The following is a 12,944-nucleotide window of genomic DNA, read 5'->3' on the forward strand; positions in this document are numbered from 1 at the left end:
TGGGCACCAACAAGCTGCCCGAAACATGAAAAAATTTCGGCCTCTTTTGTTGCAAAATTTGGTCTCATGCGGTTAGAAATCAATCTCAATATAATATATTGTAATTGCTACACAAAATCGTAACCTTAGCTCGGATACCACTTGATAGGGGATCGGTTACGGTGACCGGAAGCGCAACGGAAGTTAAAAATTTTGATTTTTATCAAGAAATTTCGGCCACCAAGAGGATATTGTGTAGCAAATACAACAAAATACCAAAAACATACATAGGGTGTTTTATAATTTACCTATCAATCTCAAGAGATTGATGAATGGCACCAACCAAGTTGTAAACAACTTAGCTCTTCAAGGATGACAAGTCTACAAGCTCTCCTTTCTTCAAAAATTAGGCCCACCACTTGCTAGGTAAATCCCCTCTTAATTTGCACTAGAAAATTAAGATAATTTTTCAAGGAGAAGAATATTTCTTCCTCAACACTTGAAGAAGGAAAGAAGAGAAAAACTTGGAGAGAAAAATCCTTCAATATTTCGGCCACCACATGAAAAATGAGAGGGTGAAGACTTGTCTTGGGTGTGGGAAAAATTGATCCAAAAAAGTTGCATGCCATGCAATATTTAATCAAAAGTATTCACACCCCTTCACCTCCCAAGCATGCAAAACCTAGTGGGCTTGTAACATTTACAAAGGGCCCATGGACTTTTTAATTGTCTCAAACATATTTGAGCTCATTTAAACTTTACTTGATTTTACTCAAGCCCACTAGTTAAATAATTATTTTCAATTGGGCTCTACAAGGCCCAATGTTATTTAATTAATTCAACACTTGAATTAATTTAATTATTTGGACTCTACTAGGCCCACTAGTGTTTAATTAATTCAACACTTGAATTAATTTAATTTAGTCCATAATAATGTTTATGAAAATCACAATTTTCAAGTACATTATTCACTTGGCCTACTTTTAATTTACGAACACATTCATAAATTAAAAATTACATTTCTCTCATAGAAGTCATACTTCTATTTTTATCAACGCCTATAAACTCATTTATAAGCCGTTCAACACATTGAACTATTTTTACTTCTCAACGGGATCTAGAAAGCTAGTACTTGTGTGGCCCTCAATGGTTCATTGATACAACTAGCCGTGGGTTCACATCTCCATGTGATTCGGACTAAACATGTCCTTATATGAGCATACCTCAATTGCTCCATTCTTACTTATCAACTCCTTGATAACAAGAACCTCAGAACTCAAGTCTGATAGTACCCAACCAATCATGTTAAACACCTAGTAGCATCGCTTACATGATTCCCTAGGTATCAAATGATAGTGTCTGCAAGAACCATTCAATTATGTTTAGCGTACAGTACGGTCCCTTCAACTCATATATCCCGACCGATTCGACAACCATTGGTTTATCGAGAGTTGTCAATGAATCGATACTATGTGTCATGTCGTAGTTGCATCGATGGTGTAATCTATGAAACCCCTTTCATAATTACCACCATACTCTGATCAGAGATTTCAACCTACATACACATGATAACACATAGGATATCCATACCCGAAGGTAAACGGTGAATCCCCGACTACAATGCATCGACTCCTATATGTTTCGACAGAACACCCAACCTTGCCACCTGATGACCCCATGAGAGTCGGTAAACAAGTCAAAGTGTAATTCTAGCACATAGAGTCTCATGTTGTCCCGGGTCATAAGGACTAATGATGTACAACCATAAACTAGGACTTTTCCACTCGATAAGTGAGAACCACTTGGAAAGTCCTTTTAGGGAGGGTTGTTCAGTGCACTCTACAAGGAGCACTTATCTGCATGCTCGGACTTCACAATGTCCCCTACCAATGAAACATGGTACTCATATCGCAGATACTAGTCTCGAACTCGACTAGGAACCGTTTAGAATATACAGTATTACAAATATGAGTTTCATGATACTCATCATATGAGCATCTCATATTCTTTCTATTATTTGTATATTCAAGGGCTTTATCTATGCAACTAGCATGTGTATACAGATAAAGAAGTGTCAAAACGATAAATTCAAATATTATTAAAATAAAGACTGTTTATACATAGAGTTTAATCATGAACCCTCGGCCAACACTTGGCTCGACGGGCACCTACTCTAACATATACAACCCCGTTCTAAACATTTTTCCTCGTTTAACTGATCATATCATCATTATTGTTTGATAATGAAACGTAATTTAAGTTATTGAGGCTCAAATATAAAAATTTAATTATACACAAATTATATATAATTCAATAATTTATATGTTATATCATATACATATTTATACACATATATTTATATTTATATATATATATATATATTTACAGGCGGGGCATTGAAACTTTTTGTAAATATTTTTTAAAAAATTATTTACTCTGTCCGTGTTAGTGGTGAGACATATTACCCCAGGCAGTTAGGAGAAATTTTTTATTTACGTAGTTTGATCAAACATAAAAAACATAATAATTTGATAAATTTTTTGAAAAAGTACTACAATATGATAAAAAAAAATATTCCAAATTTATTAAATATATGTTGACAAATGATAACGATAAATAAATTGATTATAAAAAATGTATAGTTGAGAGAAATTTTTATGTGAAAATGTTAAAAAATAATCTTTAATTTACAGTTGATTTTGAGGTTATTATTATCTATTATTATTAATGATAATATTTATAAAAATAATAATATTATTATTAATTACTTTCGGGACGAGTTCGGAGACAAAAATAATAATTTTATATTCGTCCTAAATTATTTCGAAAATTTTAAAAAATCCCGGATCTTAAATCCAAACTCGAAGAAATCCAAATATCCCGGTCATCGTTTCGAATTTTTCTCTGGAAACCCCAAATTTGTGAGAAAAGTTCACACAAAACTCACAAACAAGAATCTTACTTCCCTTTGCGTTTGTAATCCAACGGTCTTGGATTGGTAGATACATTTCAGCAAAACAATTGCACGCCTCGGGAAAGTGCGCTACCCACAATCGATTCACACCCCTCAGATCTCTAAAAAATTCCGTCTTTTGTTGTTTGATTCCCTCACAATCAAGATTCCTTCCATCCCTTTTCGTCTGTAATCCAACGGTCTTGGATTCGTAGATACATTTCAGCAAAACAATTGCACGCCTTGGGAAAGTGCGCGCGAGATGGCATGTGAAAGCGCATAAAAAATGGGATCCAAGAAAAAGTCGAAGTCCCGTAAGAGTTCTCGCGACAGGGGCGTGCTGATCTCTGGTAAGTGTTTTTATTTGATATTGGTTTTTAGTACTTAAATTTGATTTGGAATTTCTTTTTGTGAAAGGTGGGTTTGTGTTATGAGATGGGGGAAAAATCAGTGTTGATTCGTCTGTATGTTGTGATGTTATGGGTGTTAATATTAATATGAAATTTCAATTGGATGTTGTGAATATGAGAGATTTTTATTTGGAAGGAGAATGATTTTTGTTGCAGAGGCTTACTGTTTATTAATAGTTTAGGCATTTTGCCAGTTTGGTTAGCATAGTGCCATAGTGTGTTTACTTTTGACAACGAGTACAGCAGTCATACGGGTTTTTACTTATTGCACGAGCATAGGCATGAACCTTATTAGGAGTCATTATCTAGGGATTCAAACCTACAGGGTTGGAGTATTTCTTTAGGAAGGTAGTTGCCTTTTGTGAATGTAGTATTAGGTTATTGGCATGTTGGTCAATAAAATGTGAGGCATCTCAGAATCTGTTTTCTTGACTATCATGAATTTTAAACCTGAGGCAGTGAAAGAGTTTGATCATTTTGTGTAAGATTGGTTAAAAAAGCCACCATCAGTTTTACTCTATTGCATAGTTGTCAAAAATACTAAGCACGCTAAGACATAAATTCCCTTGGGGCATGGGCTTGATGCCTAAATCGAGGCCGAAACATTTTTGGAGTGACTCACGCTGAATAATAATGGCATTACATGTTAGATGCGTGAGTTAAAAATATATTGCCCAGCATCTGATATAAAATGTACGAGCCTTGAAATATCAACTAAACAAATATTATTAGTATGCAAACAATATGAATGACCATAACATTGGATGCCATTTAAATTTGAAAATATGCAATCTTTTCATTTGAGGCATGCTTAAAATGCACCTTGGGCCATTAAGGTGAATCAAGATGTGTGCTTTAGCTCCGTGCTGTCCACCTTATCCACTCTAGGTGCAAAGGCTCGGTCTTCTGCACGTTGAGCATAGAGGCACATCTTGCGGATTTTAAATAACAATGCAAACAATGGTCGTACTAGCTCCATTGGTGATTTCATGTAAGATACCATTCGGTACAAATGAGAAGATATTAAATAATTATACATGCTTGTTTTATTCAACATTTAACTCAAATTCTATGAATGATTAGAGTCTTACAACATTCTTTTATTCATGTATATTGATTTATCATTCATATGTTATACATCATTCCTTATCCAATCCCACGACCCAAATGATGCATGAGGGTTCCTATTTTATGTTATTTGAAAGTGAAAAAAAACTGTGTTTTTCTGCAGGACTTCAGATAAAACATCAACATGATTTAGATAATTTGACTCTGACCTCGCAGCCATTCAAGACACTAAAACTTTTCAATTTGGCCGTCATACTATATCTCAAACGATCAGTGGCATATCTTCTATCCCATGGCGTATGGCTTATGCTATTGAGTACCTTACCTGTGATTTCTGGGGTACTGCTTGTGACTGTCGATGGTCCTCATGAGAAGGTAATAGAGTATTTGCTATGATAGTTTTGAATAATCGAACAGTGGTTAATCATGAATGATATGAATTTTCCCACATTTCTTTTTGTTAATTGTTTTGTTAGTGGTCGAAACATGATAGGATATTCTTTATAAAACAGTGCTTCTTTAATCTAAAATGCAGCATGTCGAGGAAGTTATGAGATATATGCGATTTGGACTATGGTGGGTGGCTCTTGGTGTTGCATCCTCCATTGGACTTGGTAAGCAAAATCAGCTTGAATCAGCATGATCATTCTAATATTGATTGTGACGATCGATTAATCCTGGAAAAAAATTTATAGCTGATGAAGAGATACCATGAGAATGTCACTGAGGTGTTCACATTTTCTGCGTTTAATGTTGCCTGATCTTGCCTGTCAAATGGTCATTGTTTGCGGAACTCGTTAGCTCTTTGTGTTGAACATGCATCTGAATACATAAATCTAAAAACCAAAATAACTCTCTCAACAAAAAAAAGGAAAAAAAAAACCAGACTAACTATTTAACCTTTTGAAATTATGACAATGTATATACTTGCTGTATCAGGTTGCATCTTCCCCTGTTATTTTATTGAACTATTTCCTCCTCTGTTTTCACATAGGATCTGGATTGCACACTTTTGTTCTGTATCTGGGACCTCATATTGCCTTGTTCACCATAAAAGTAATGCAATGTGGCCGAATAGACATCAAAAGTGCTCCATATGATACAATACAACTAAAAAGAAGCCCATCATGGCTTGGCAAGGACTGTGTTGAATTTGGACCCCCGATCTTTCAATCCTCAGATGGTATTATAAGGGTTCCTCTAGGCAGCATATTACCGCAGGTACAGTTGGAGGCCATGCTGTGGGGCCTTGGGACTGCTCTTGGCGAACTCCCCCCTTATTTCATTTCACGGGCTGGTAAGAGACATTTATTGTTTTATCTGTACCGTTGAGTAAATGCCTTTGTTGAGTCAGTTTGACATGATTCCTAGGATGATATAAACATTAATTAAGTTGCATGAGACGATTGAACAAAAGGTTATTTCTGTATATTTCAAAATTCTCCAATCATGATTTCTACTACTATTCTTTACGCTATACTACCGTTGCTTGGACAATATTAGTTATCTGCTGTTGAACTATTTAGATGACGTGACCATATTATTTTGATTCTGTCCTGAATCGTGAAATTCTTGTTACCATTTTATTGGAGTTAATGCCTGGATTTATCAACTTAGGAATCTTACATATATCTTCTTCATGATACAGCAAGCTTATCAGGTAACAGAGTCGATGCTATGAAAGAATTGGATGCTTCCTCAACAGAAGATGGCGGGTTTATATCTGCACAGTTAAATCAAATCAAGCGCTGGTTCTTATCGCATGCTCAATATTTAAACTTTGTCACAATTTTGATTCTTGCTTCGGTCAGTGCCATTCCTCATTCTATTCCTTCTTGCATGAATAGGATTATTTTTTCACATTTTCCTTGTTATTACAAATAATTTTAGGTACCAAATCCTTTATTTGATCTTGCTGGCATTATGTGTGGACAATTCGGAATTCCCTTCTGGGAGTTCTTTCTCGCAACAATGATAGGCAAAGCGATCATTAAGACTCACATCCAGGTCGGTAACTGACCTGACATTTTAAGGGTTTTGTCCACATCTTGAACCGAAAATATTTACATGAATATTCTCTAACCATACATCAATTTATCTGCAGACGGTTTTTATAATTTCTGTATGCAACAATCAACTTCTTGACTGGATCGAGAACGAACTAATTTGGGTTCTTAGCCTCATACCTGGTTTCAACTCTATCTTACCCGACCTAACTGCCAAGCTTCACTCTATGAAAGCCAAGTACTTGGCCACCAAACCCCATGTCCCTTCAAATATCGAGGTACCAAACATTTCAAGACTCATGTATCTATCGGTATACATCTCTATTTCTTACAGTATATAATTAATTAATATATCAGCTTAAAAAGTGGGATTTTTCACTGGCTTTCATCTGGAATACGGTGGTTTGGTTCATGCTAATGAACTTCTTTGTCAAGATTGTTAACGCAACTGCACAACGATATCTAAAGAAACAGCAAGATGAGGAAATTGCTGCATTAAGGAACAAGTCACCCAAGTATTCTGATGACTCTGATAGTTCATCTACATGAACCTCTCTTTCTAAATTATTTCGTGTCTTTTCTTACAATTCTAAGTTAAGAATACAGGTGTTAGAAATCTGGGCGTCAGCAGTGACCCTTGGAACCCCCTTGAAAAATACATGAATTTGTAAGGGTTTATGTGCGAGGAATTTGCAGAAAGAACTGAAATTGATGGAATTGTTTGTTCTTTGTAACATCAGAGGTAGCATTATTTTTTTCACTCAAGTGAATTTATACCATTGCTTACAGATGAATATGAACACTTGGTTTTTGGCTTGTCGAGCTTTTTTTTCTTTTTGAAACCACAATTTTCTTTGTTACTGATTTTGTACTCAACGTTATGCCTGCAAACCAAAATCTCAAAATCAGAAAACAGATTTGGTATGGTTCGATCCCGCTTGGTGAAAAAACCGTAGTTGATCGGCTGGTTCGAAATCTATTTTGCTGTCGTCAACAAGATGTTTTCTTGCATATTTGGTGATATGTATGTATGCATTTCATTTGTGGAATTCATTACCAATGTCTAATGAAACCTTGGAGTAAGATTATGTATGTAATTTGAGATGAAATGGCTTTTTAGAATGCAATATTCCAAGTGTCTCACTAGCCAAAATTTGACTTAGTTTAATCGAACTTGTGGTTTGTATTAAACACTTCTTTCCATGATTTTTCACTCTTCTATGACTTTCCACTCTTCTATTTTTTTGGAAAGAAAAATAATTGTATCTGATTGAGAAGAGTTTATGTGCCATACCGGTATTTTAAACTAATAATCCTCTTGAAATTATTGTAATTTAGGATAAACATAAAATTTGACTTGACTTGATCCAACTTGTTATTCTTCTATTCTTCTAATTTGAATTTCAATTACAAACAAATTAAACCAGAATCTTTATTTATCTTCGATAATTTTGGCATAGGTCAATTGGTGCATACCCCATGTTATAATAGGCTGTTGGACCATGCCACTTGAAAAACTATCGTGGGACCAATATTGGTACAGGTGGGTCAGGTCATTATTGAATTTTCAGGTCCAATATAAATAATAGATAGATATGAAAATTCACCATTCATGACTATGCATTTATCTCTTACAGAAATATAGAACTTTTTTCTTTGTAAACAGTCTTCTTGTCTGGTTTTGACAAATTTTTTCTTTGTACAAATTTTTTCTTTGTAAACAGTCTTCTTGTCTGGTTTTGACAAACATTATGCTCCCTCTATTTTTCTATTTATTTAAATATTAATCATTTCTTGACATGCAATTAATGTGACAAAAATCCACTATATATATACCGGATGTAGTAAACAAATGTAATTTTTCAGATTACGTGGATCGAAGTAGGAAGATTCGACTAGCTCGTAAACGGGTCTAGATAGTCGTAGACCAAAGTATTAAGATCTGATTTGCTCATACACTAGCTCGTTAACATGTCCACGTAACCATAGACGACTGTTCATAAACGAGTCTACGTCCCGTAAACAACAAACTTCTTTGGTTTCACTAGGCATGCTTAAGGGTTCTCCGGTTTCGGTCCTGTTTCGATCGATTCCGATTCCAGAGGTCCAAGAATATGAAAAAACTTATTGAAAAATGTGTTTGGTTTCGATTCCGGTTCTAAGGTAAAACCTCATAACCAATTTTAACCGGAATTTCAATTCAGTATCATTGGACCGTTTTCGGTTTGGTTCAGACCGGTTTCGAGCCCACGTGCTATGAAACATGACTTGAAACGCACCTGTCACTGCTCTTGCTGCCTGGAAATTCCAAACGCTTGGGGCCCTGGGGCTTACTACCAGGGATATTTTTGAAGCACTATTCGTTTCTTGTGTTGCTTTTGTTGGAGTTTCTTTATTTTCATTGCTTAATTCAATTCATTATGCCCAACAATTCCAACATGCTATATTAAAAATTGCAAACAATAACAAAGAATACGTCTATTGCAATTGATAATAATATTACATATTGTCTTCAATTTTCTTTAAACTATTATAAAATAGTCTAAGGTATCTTTCATTTGAAATATCTGATTCAAAAAAAGTTGTTGATGAGCTTTCTTTATATTTATGGCGTCCTAAAGTTTGTGAAAAGCTTTTCCAATTATTTCTCAACCGAATGGCTCCTTCTCCGATCCATGTTCACTATAATACAATTGAAATATTTTCTGAAGAGATTGCATCACAAACATCTTTGATCGTCAACACACTTGTCCAAAAATTACCATAATATTCAAAAAATATTTCTAATGTCCTCAGTTTGAATTGGGTCTAATAAAGTTGCTAGACAATGCACATGTGAGGTTACCTCCCAAAATTTTTTAAATTTATTTTCTATGCTTGAAATAAATTTTAAAAATTCTATTTATCTCTATATTTAATAAATTATAAAATATATTGATAATAAGATAAATGAAAAGGGAGAGTGGTAGGGTAATGAATGCCATAAAATCTTTCAACTGTGTTTTTAAATATTTCTAATAAAGCAGTACATTTAGTAATAAAATCTCAATCAGTTTTTCAAGTTGAAAACAAGATGCAGCAATAGAATTATACAACGGATTGAGCATATTTTTATACGATAATATTGTATAAGGAAATGATAAAGATAATTTCAACGAGTTTCAACGATAGCAGAAAAATTTTATGTAGCTAGCACCACTACTTTCAACATTGTTGACACATCAATTTAAAACAACATTTGAATTTTTCTATCGTATTACAACTATTATCATTGAAATTATCTTTTAACGCATAAACTAATTATATGACATGCACATTTAACATGAAATAATTCATCATTTAATATTGATATGAGAATGGTCTTTAATTGTCTTATTATGTCATTATTATTTGATTCATTATCTAATGTGATGTACATAATTTTATTCTCAATATGATAATATCTATAAATATTTACGATATATCTAGCAATTCTATAACCAATGTGTGTTTTATCTAAACATTTTAAGCTTTTTTTTTCCTAACACTAAGTATCATCAATCCAACGACATATAATAATAAGATAAGATTCATTTTTAACATCAGTCCAAATATCGATTATCAAATTAACACCATATGATTCAAAAGATATACCTAATGATTTTTTAATATTCCTTATAAGTTTCATGACAATATTTCCTAAGTGTTGTATGGAAATATTAAAAAAAACATGGTTGAATAGTGGTGATAAATTCGACAAAACCAACATGCTCAAAAATAAGAAAATGTTGTTCACATCTAACCATAAATCTAGTAACATCTCTATGAAAATTTTCAGAAGTAAATACAAAATTTGATCAAGTTATAAAGTTTAGTTGTTGTTGAGTTGGTTGTTTACCACGTAGTTGCAACGTTTGTTCGTCAAAATTATGTTTTTAATCAAGTGTTTTTTGAACGTTCTGATGCCACCACCGTAACCACCCGTTTTATATGAATAAGAAGTTTTGCATATTTTAAAAACTGCAATAAAATATCAGTACCTTGTTTTTGTTGGATTTCGAAGTGATCTTAAATTTTTCTTCGTTCTGCAGGACTAGATACCCCACTCTCAACCGTGGGGGCTGTCCCAGTCGAACAAATTGCATCTCCAATGCTCCTGTCATCGTCGGCCAAATGTTCTTCTTCGTCTTGTCCATCAAAATCGTCACCAATATAGTTCTTAAAGTTCAAATTATCTTCAAACTCGAGAATCGTGTTAAAATTAGCAATAATTTTACGAACACCAAGGCTTGAAGAAGAAGTCATCGCAAAATATAAGAAATGAGTTTTAATATACAAAAGAAATATTTATATGGTAGAAAATTGGAAAGACGATTGAATTGAATACCTAAAGTAAATATTATAGAATTGCAAGAATGGTTACCCTAATTGAACCACGTGCATTTGAATTATTAAATGCTCCTGTATTTTAATTAAATGATTTAATTGCATTAATTAATTACGTTGTGCATATTGACATGTTTAAATATACTTTTCTACATGGTTGCATTAAAATGTATTTTTAAAAAATTATTCGAGTTGCGATCGACGAACGGAGACCGATGGCTGAAAAATAGAAAATGTTTTTATTAAATAATTATTTTCAATTATTTAAAATATGATTGTGGGTTTTTCACATTTTTGAAAATATGGGGTTTTGAGATGATTTAATACCCCGGGACGAAAATTTTATCGGTGTTGGTTTTTCATCAAAAATGCGAACTTTTTAACAACCCGGCTATTTAATCTACAAACTATTTTACCAAAAACTATTTTAATACTCTATTTAAATCCTAATTAAACTAATGGGCCTAATTGATGGCTTAATAGGCCTAAAAGCCTTGTTAGTGTTAATTAGTATATAATATATGATTAGCACCCCAAAACCCTACAATTCCTACACAAACACACGGCCACAATTCTGAAAAATTGCCCCACCCCACACGGCACACACATGCTTAAACATTGAAGGAATTTTCGAGAATTTGCCAAGGGTGATTCAAGCCAAAGGTATTGCTCCGTTCTTCGTCATCGTCAACGGTTTTTCGTGCGTTAAACACGCAAAGGCACGCCTATTCTTTCCTTCAAACATCATCACACCATAGTATTTGTTTGTGCATGAAATTTTTTAGAAAAACATAGCAGCATGTTAAAATTTCGTAACTTCATGTGCATGAGTTCTAAATTGGTGTTTTAAATTTCCAAAATCATGTTTTATATGTGTTAAAGGGGCTGCCATGATCAGGACATGCTTAGACGTCGTTGTAGAGGAATTTAGACACCAAAAACAGCACCTAAAACACTACACACGAGCCACAACACAAGCTGATGCACCATCGGATGTCAAGGAGGATATGGTTCGGTTTCTGATCTTCACGACTAGGCTGGGCGCTGACTGGTTCCAGGGACTAGCCAAGGTCGTGAGGAGGCTAGGGAAGAGTCCTAGCCAAGCTAGGACTCGAGCTAAGGGGCTGGGAGGAGTCCTTGACAGCAAGGACTCCCACCCGAGAATCAAGGGATTAGCGTGCAGGGTTAGGGTCTTGTGCAGACTTATGGGCTCGGTCCAGGGGGCCTGGGCGAGGTCAGGTGCATCCTTAGGGTCCTAGGTAAGTGCACCAGAGGCTGGTTCAGGGGCTAGGTCGGGTGGCACGGTCCTAGGATAGTATGAAGAGTCCTATACCTAAAGGAGTTCTCGACCACACACACAGCTGGGGTTGGGGGCTTCGTTTTCCTGTTTGGGTTGGTTTACGTGGGTTCCTAAGTTTCACTAGGGTACCTAAGGATGTTGTCAGGGTCTGGTTCATTATGGCTCGGGGGTGACTCGATAAAATCAAGAGATGGCTCGGGGTCAAAGATATTGGGTCATATTAGGGTGTCCTAAGCTTATAAAATTGAAAAATGGTTCACGGGGGTCGAGTCATAGTTCATAAGGGCTAAAGTAATGTAAAAAGACTAAATTTAGAATTTAGGAATTTTATATTAAAGTTTTGGATTTTTCGGAATTTAAATTGTCTTCAAAACATCAAATTTCGAATTAATCAAAAAGCATAGTTTTTAAGCTAAATAAAATTATGGGAATTTTAATTTAGGCTTAAATAATTATTTGGGACATGTTAGAGTCAAGAAAATTAAGAAAACGTCAAAAACGTAAAATGTCACGTCCAGGGGTAAAACGATCTTTTTACACCGGAAAACTAGTAAACGTCATGGCAGTGCCCTATTTGCTGTTTTATATGTTAATATGATTACGTAACATGTTTATGAATTTTTATATGTTGAAATATGATTTTTCAATGTTCATGGATTATTAAGGGTTAAATTGGTCATTTAAAAGATATGTTGCATGCTTGGTTTCAAAATAAAAATGATATTATATGCATATTTTTATAAGTGATGAAAATACGACATGTTGAAAGATGTGAAGGGATTGTGACTACTGAATATGTTGGAAATATCGTGAGGGTTATGGTCCCAGTGGGAGCCCGACGATCGTGTTTCCTTGGATACAGA

General features: G+C 34.5%; 1 protein-coding gene across 2 annotated transcripts; it reads left to right on the top strand.

Annotated features, from left to right (window-relative positions):
* Nucleotides 1-2,849: 2,849 nt before the first annotated feature.
* Nucleotides 2,850-7,216, top strand: LOC142504596 (vacuole membrane protein KMS1-like). 2 transcript variants are annotated; one of them, XM_075617459.1, is made up of 8 exons: nucleotides 2,850-3,282; nucleotides 4,574-4,785; nucleotides 4,946-5,024; nucleotides 5,405-5,707; nucleotides 6,059-6,216; nucleotides 6,301-6,417; nucleotides 6,515-6,694; nucleotides 6,774-7,216. In XM_075617459.1, the coding sequence occupies exons 1-8, from the start codon at nucleotides 3,219-3,221 to the stop codon at nucleotides 6,963-6,965; spliced, it is 1,305 nt and encodes a 434-aa protein (XP_075473574.1). In that variant the 5' UTR covers nucleotides 2,850-3,218; the 3' UTR covers nucleotides 6,966-7,216. The 2 variants fall into 2 exon arrangements, with proteins under 2 accessions (XP_075473574.1, XP_075473575.1); XM_075617460.1 differs by having other exon boundaries at nucleotides 4,627-4,785.
* Nucleotides 7,217-12,944: the final 5,728 nt, after the last annotated feature.

The sequence above is a fragment of the Primulina tabacum genome, chromosome 9 (assembly GCF_025594145.1).
Source record: "Primulina tabacum isolate GXHZ01 chromosome 9, ASM2559414v2, whole genome shotgun sequence".
Classification (NCBI taxonomy): Eukaryota; Viridiplantae; Streptophyta; class Magnoliopsida; order Lamiales; family Gesneriaceae; genus Primulina; species Primulina tabacum.

Bases quoted from the DNA above. Each gene is read 5' to 3' on its own strand.
- LOC142504596 (XM_075617459.1), top strand. From the start codon at position 3,219: ATGGGATCCAAGAAAAAGTCGAAGTCCCGTAAGAGTTCTCGCGACAGG. The intron at 5,025-5,404 runs GTAAGCAAAATC...GTTTTCACATAG, and splicing joins TGCATCCTCCATTGGACTTG to GATCTGGATTGCACACTTTT. The intron at 5,708-6,058 runs GTAAGAGACATT...TTCATGATACAG, and splicing joins TTATTTCATTTCACGGGCTG to CAAGCTTATCAGGTAACAGA.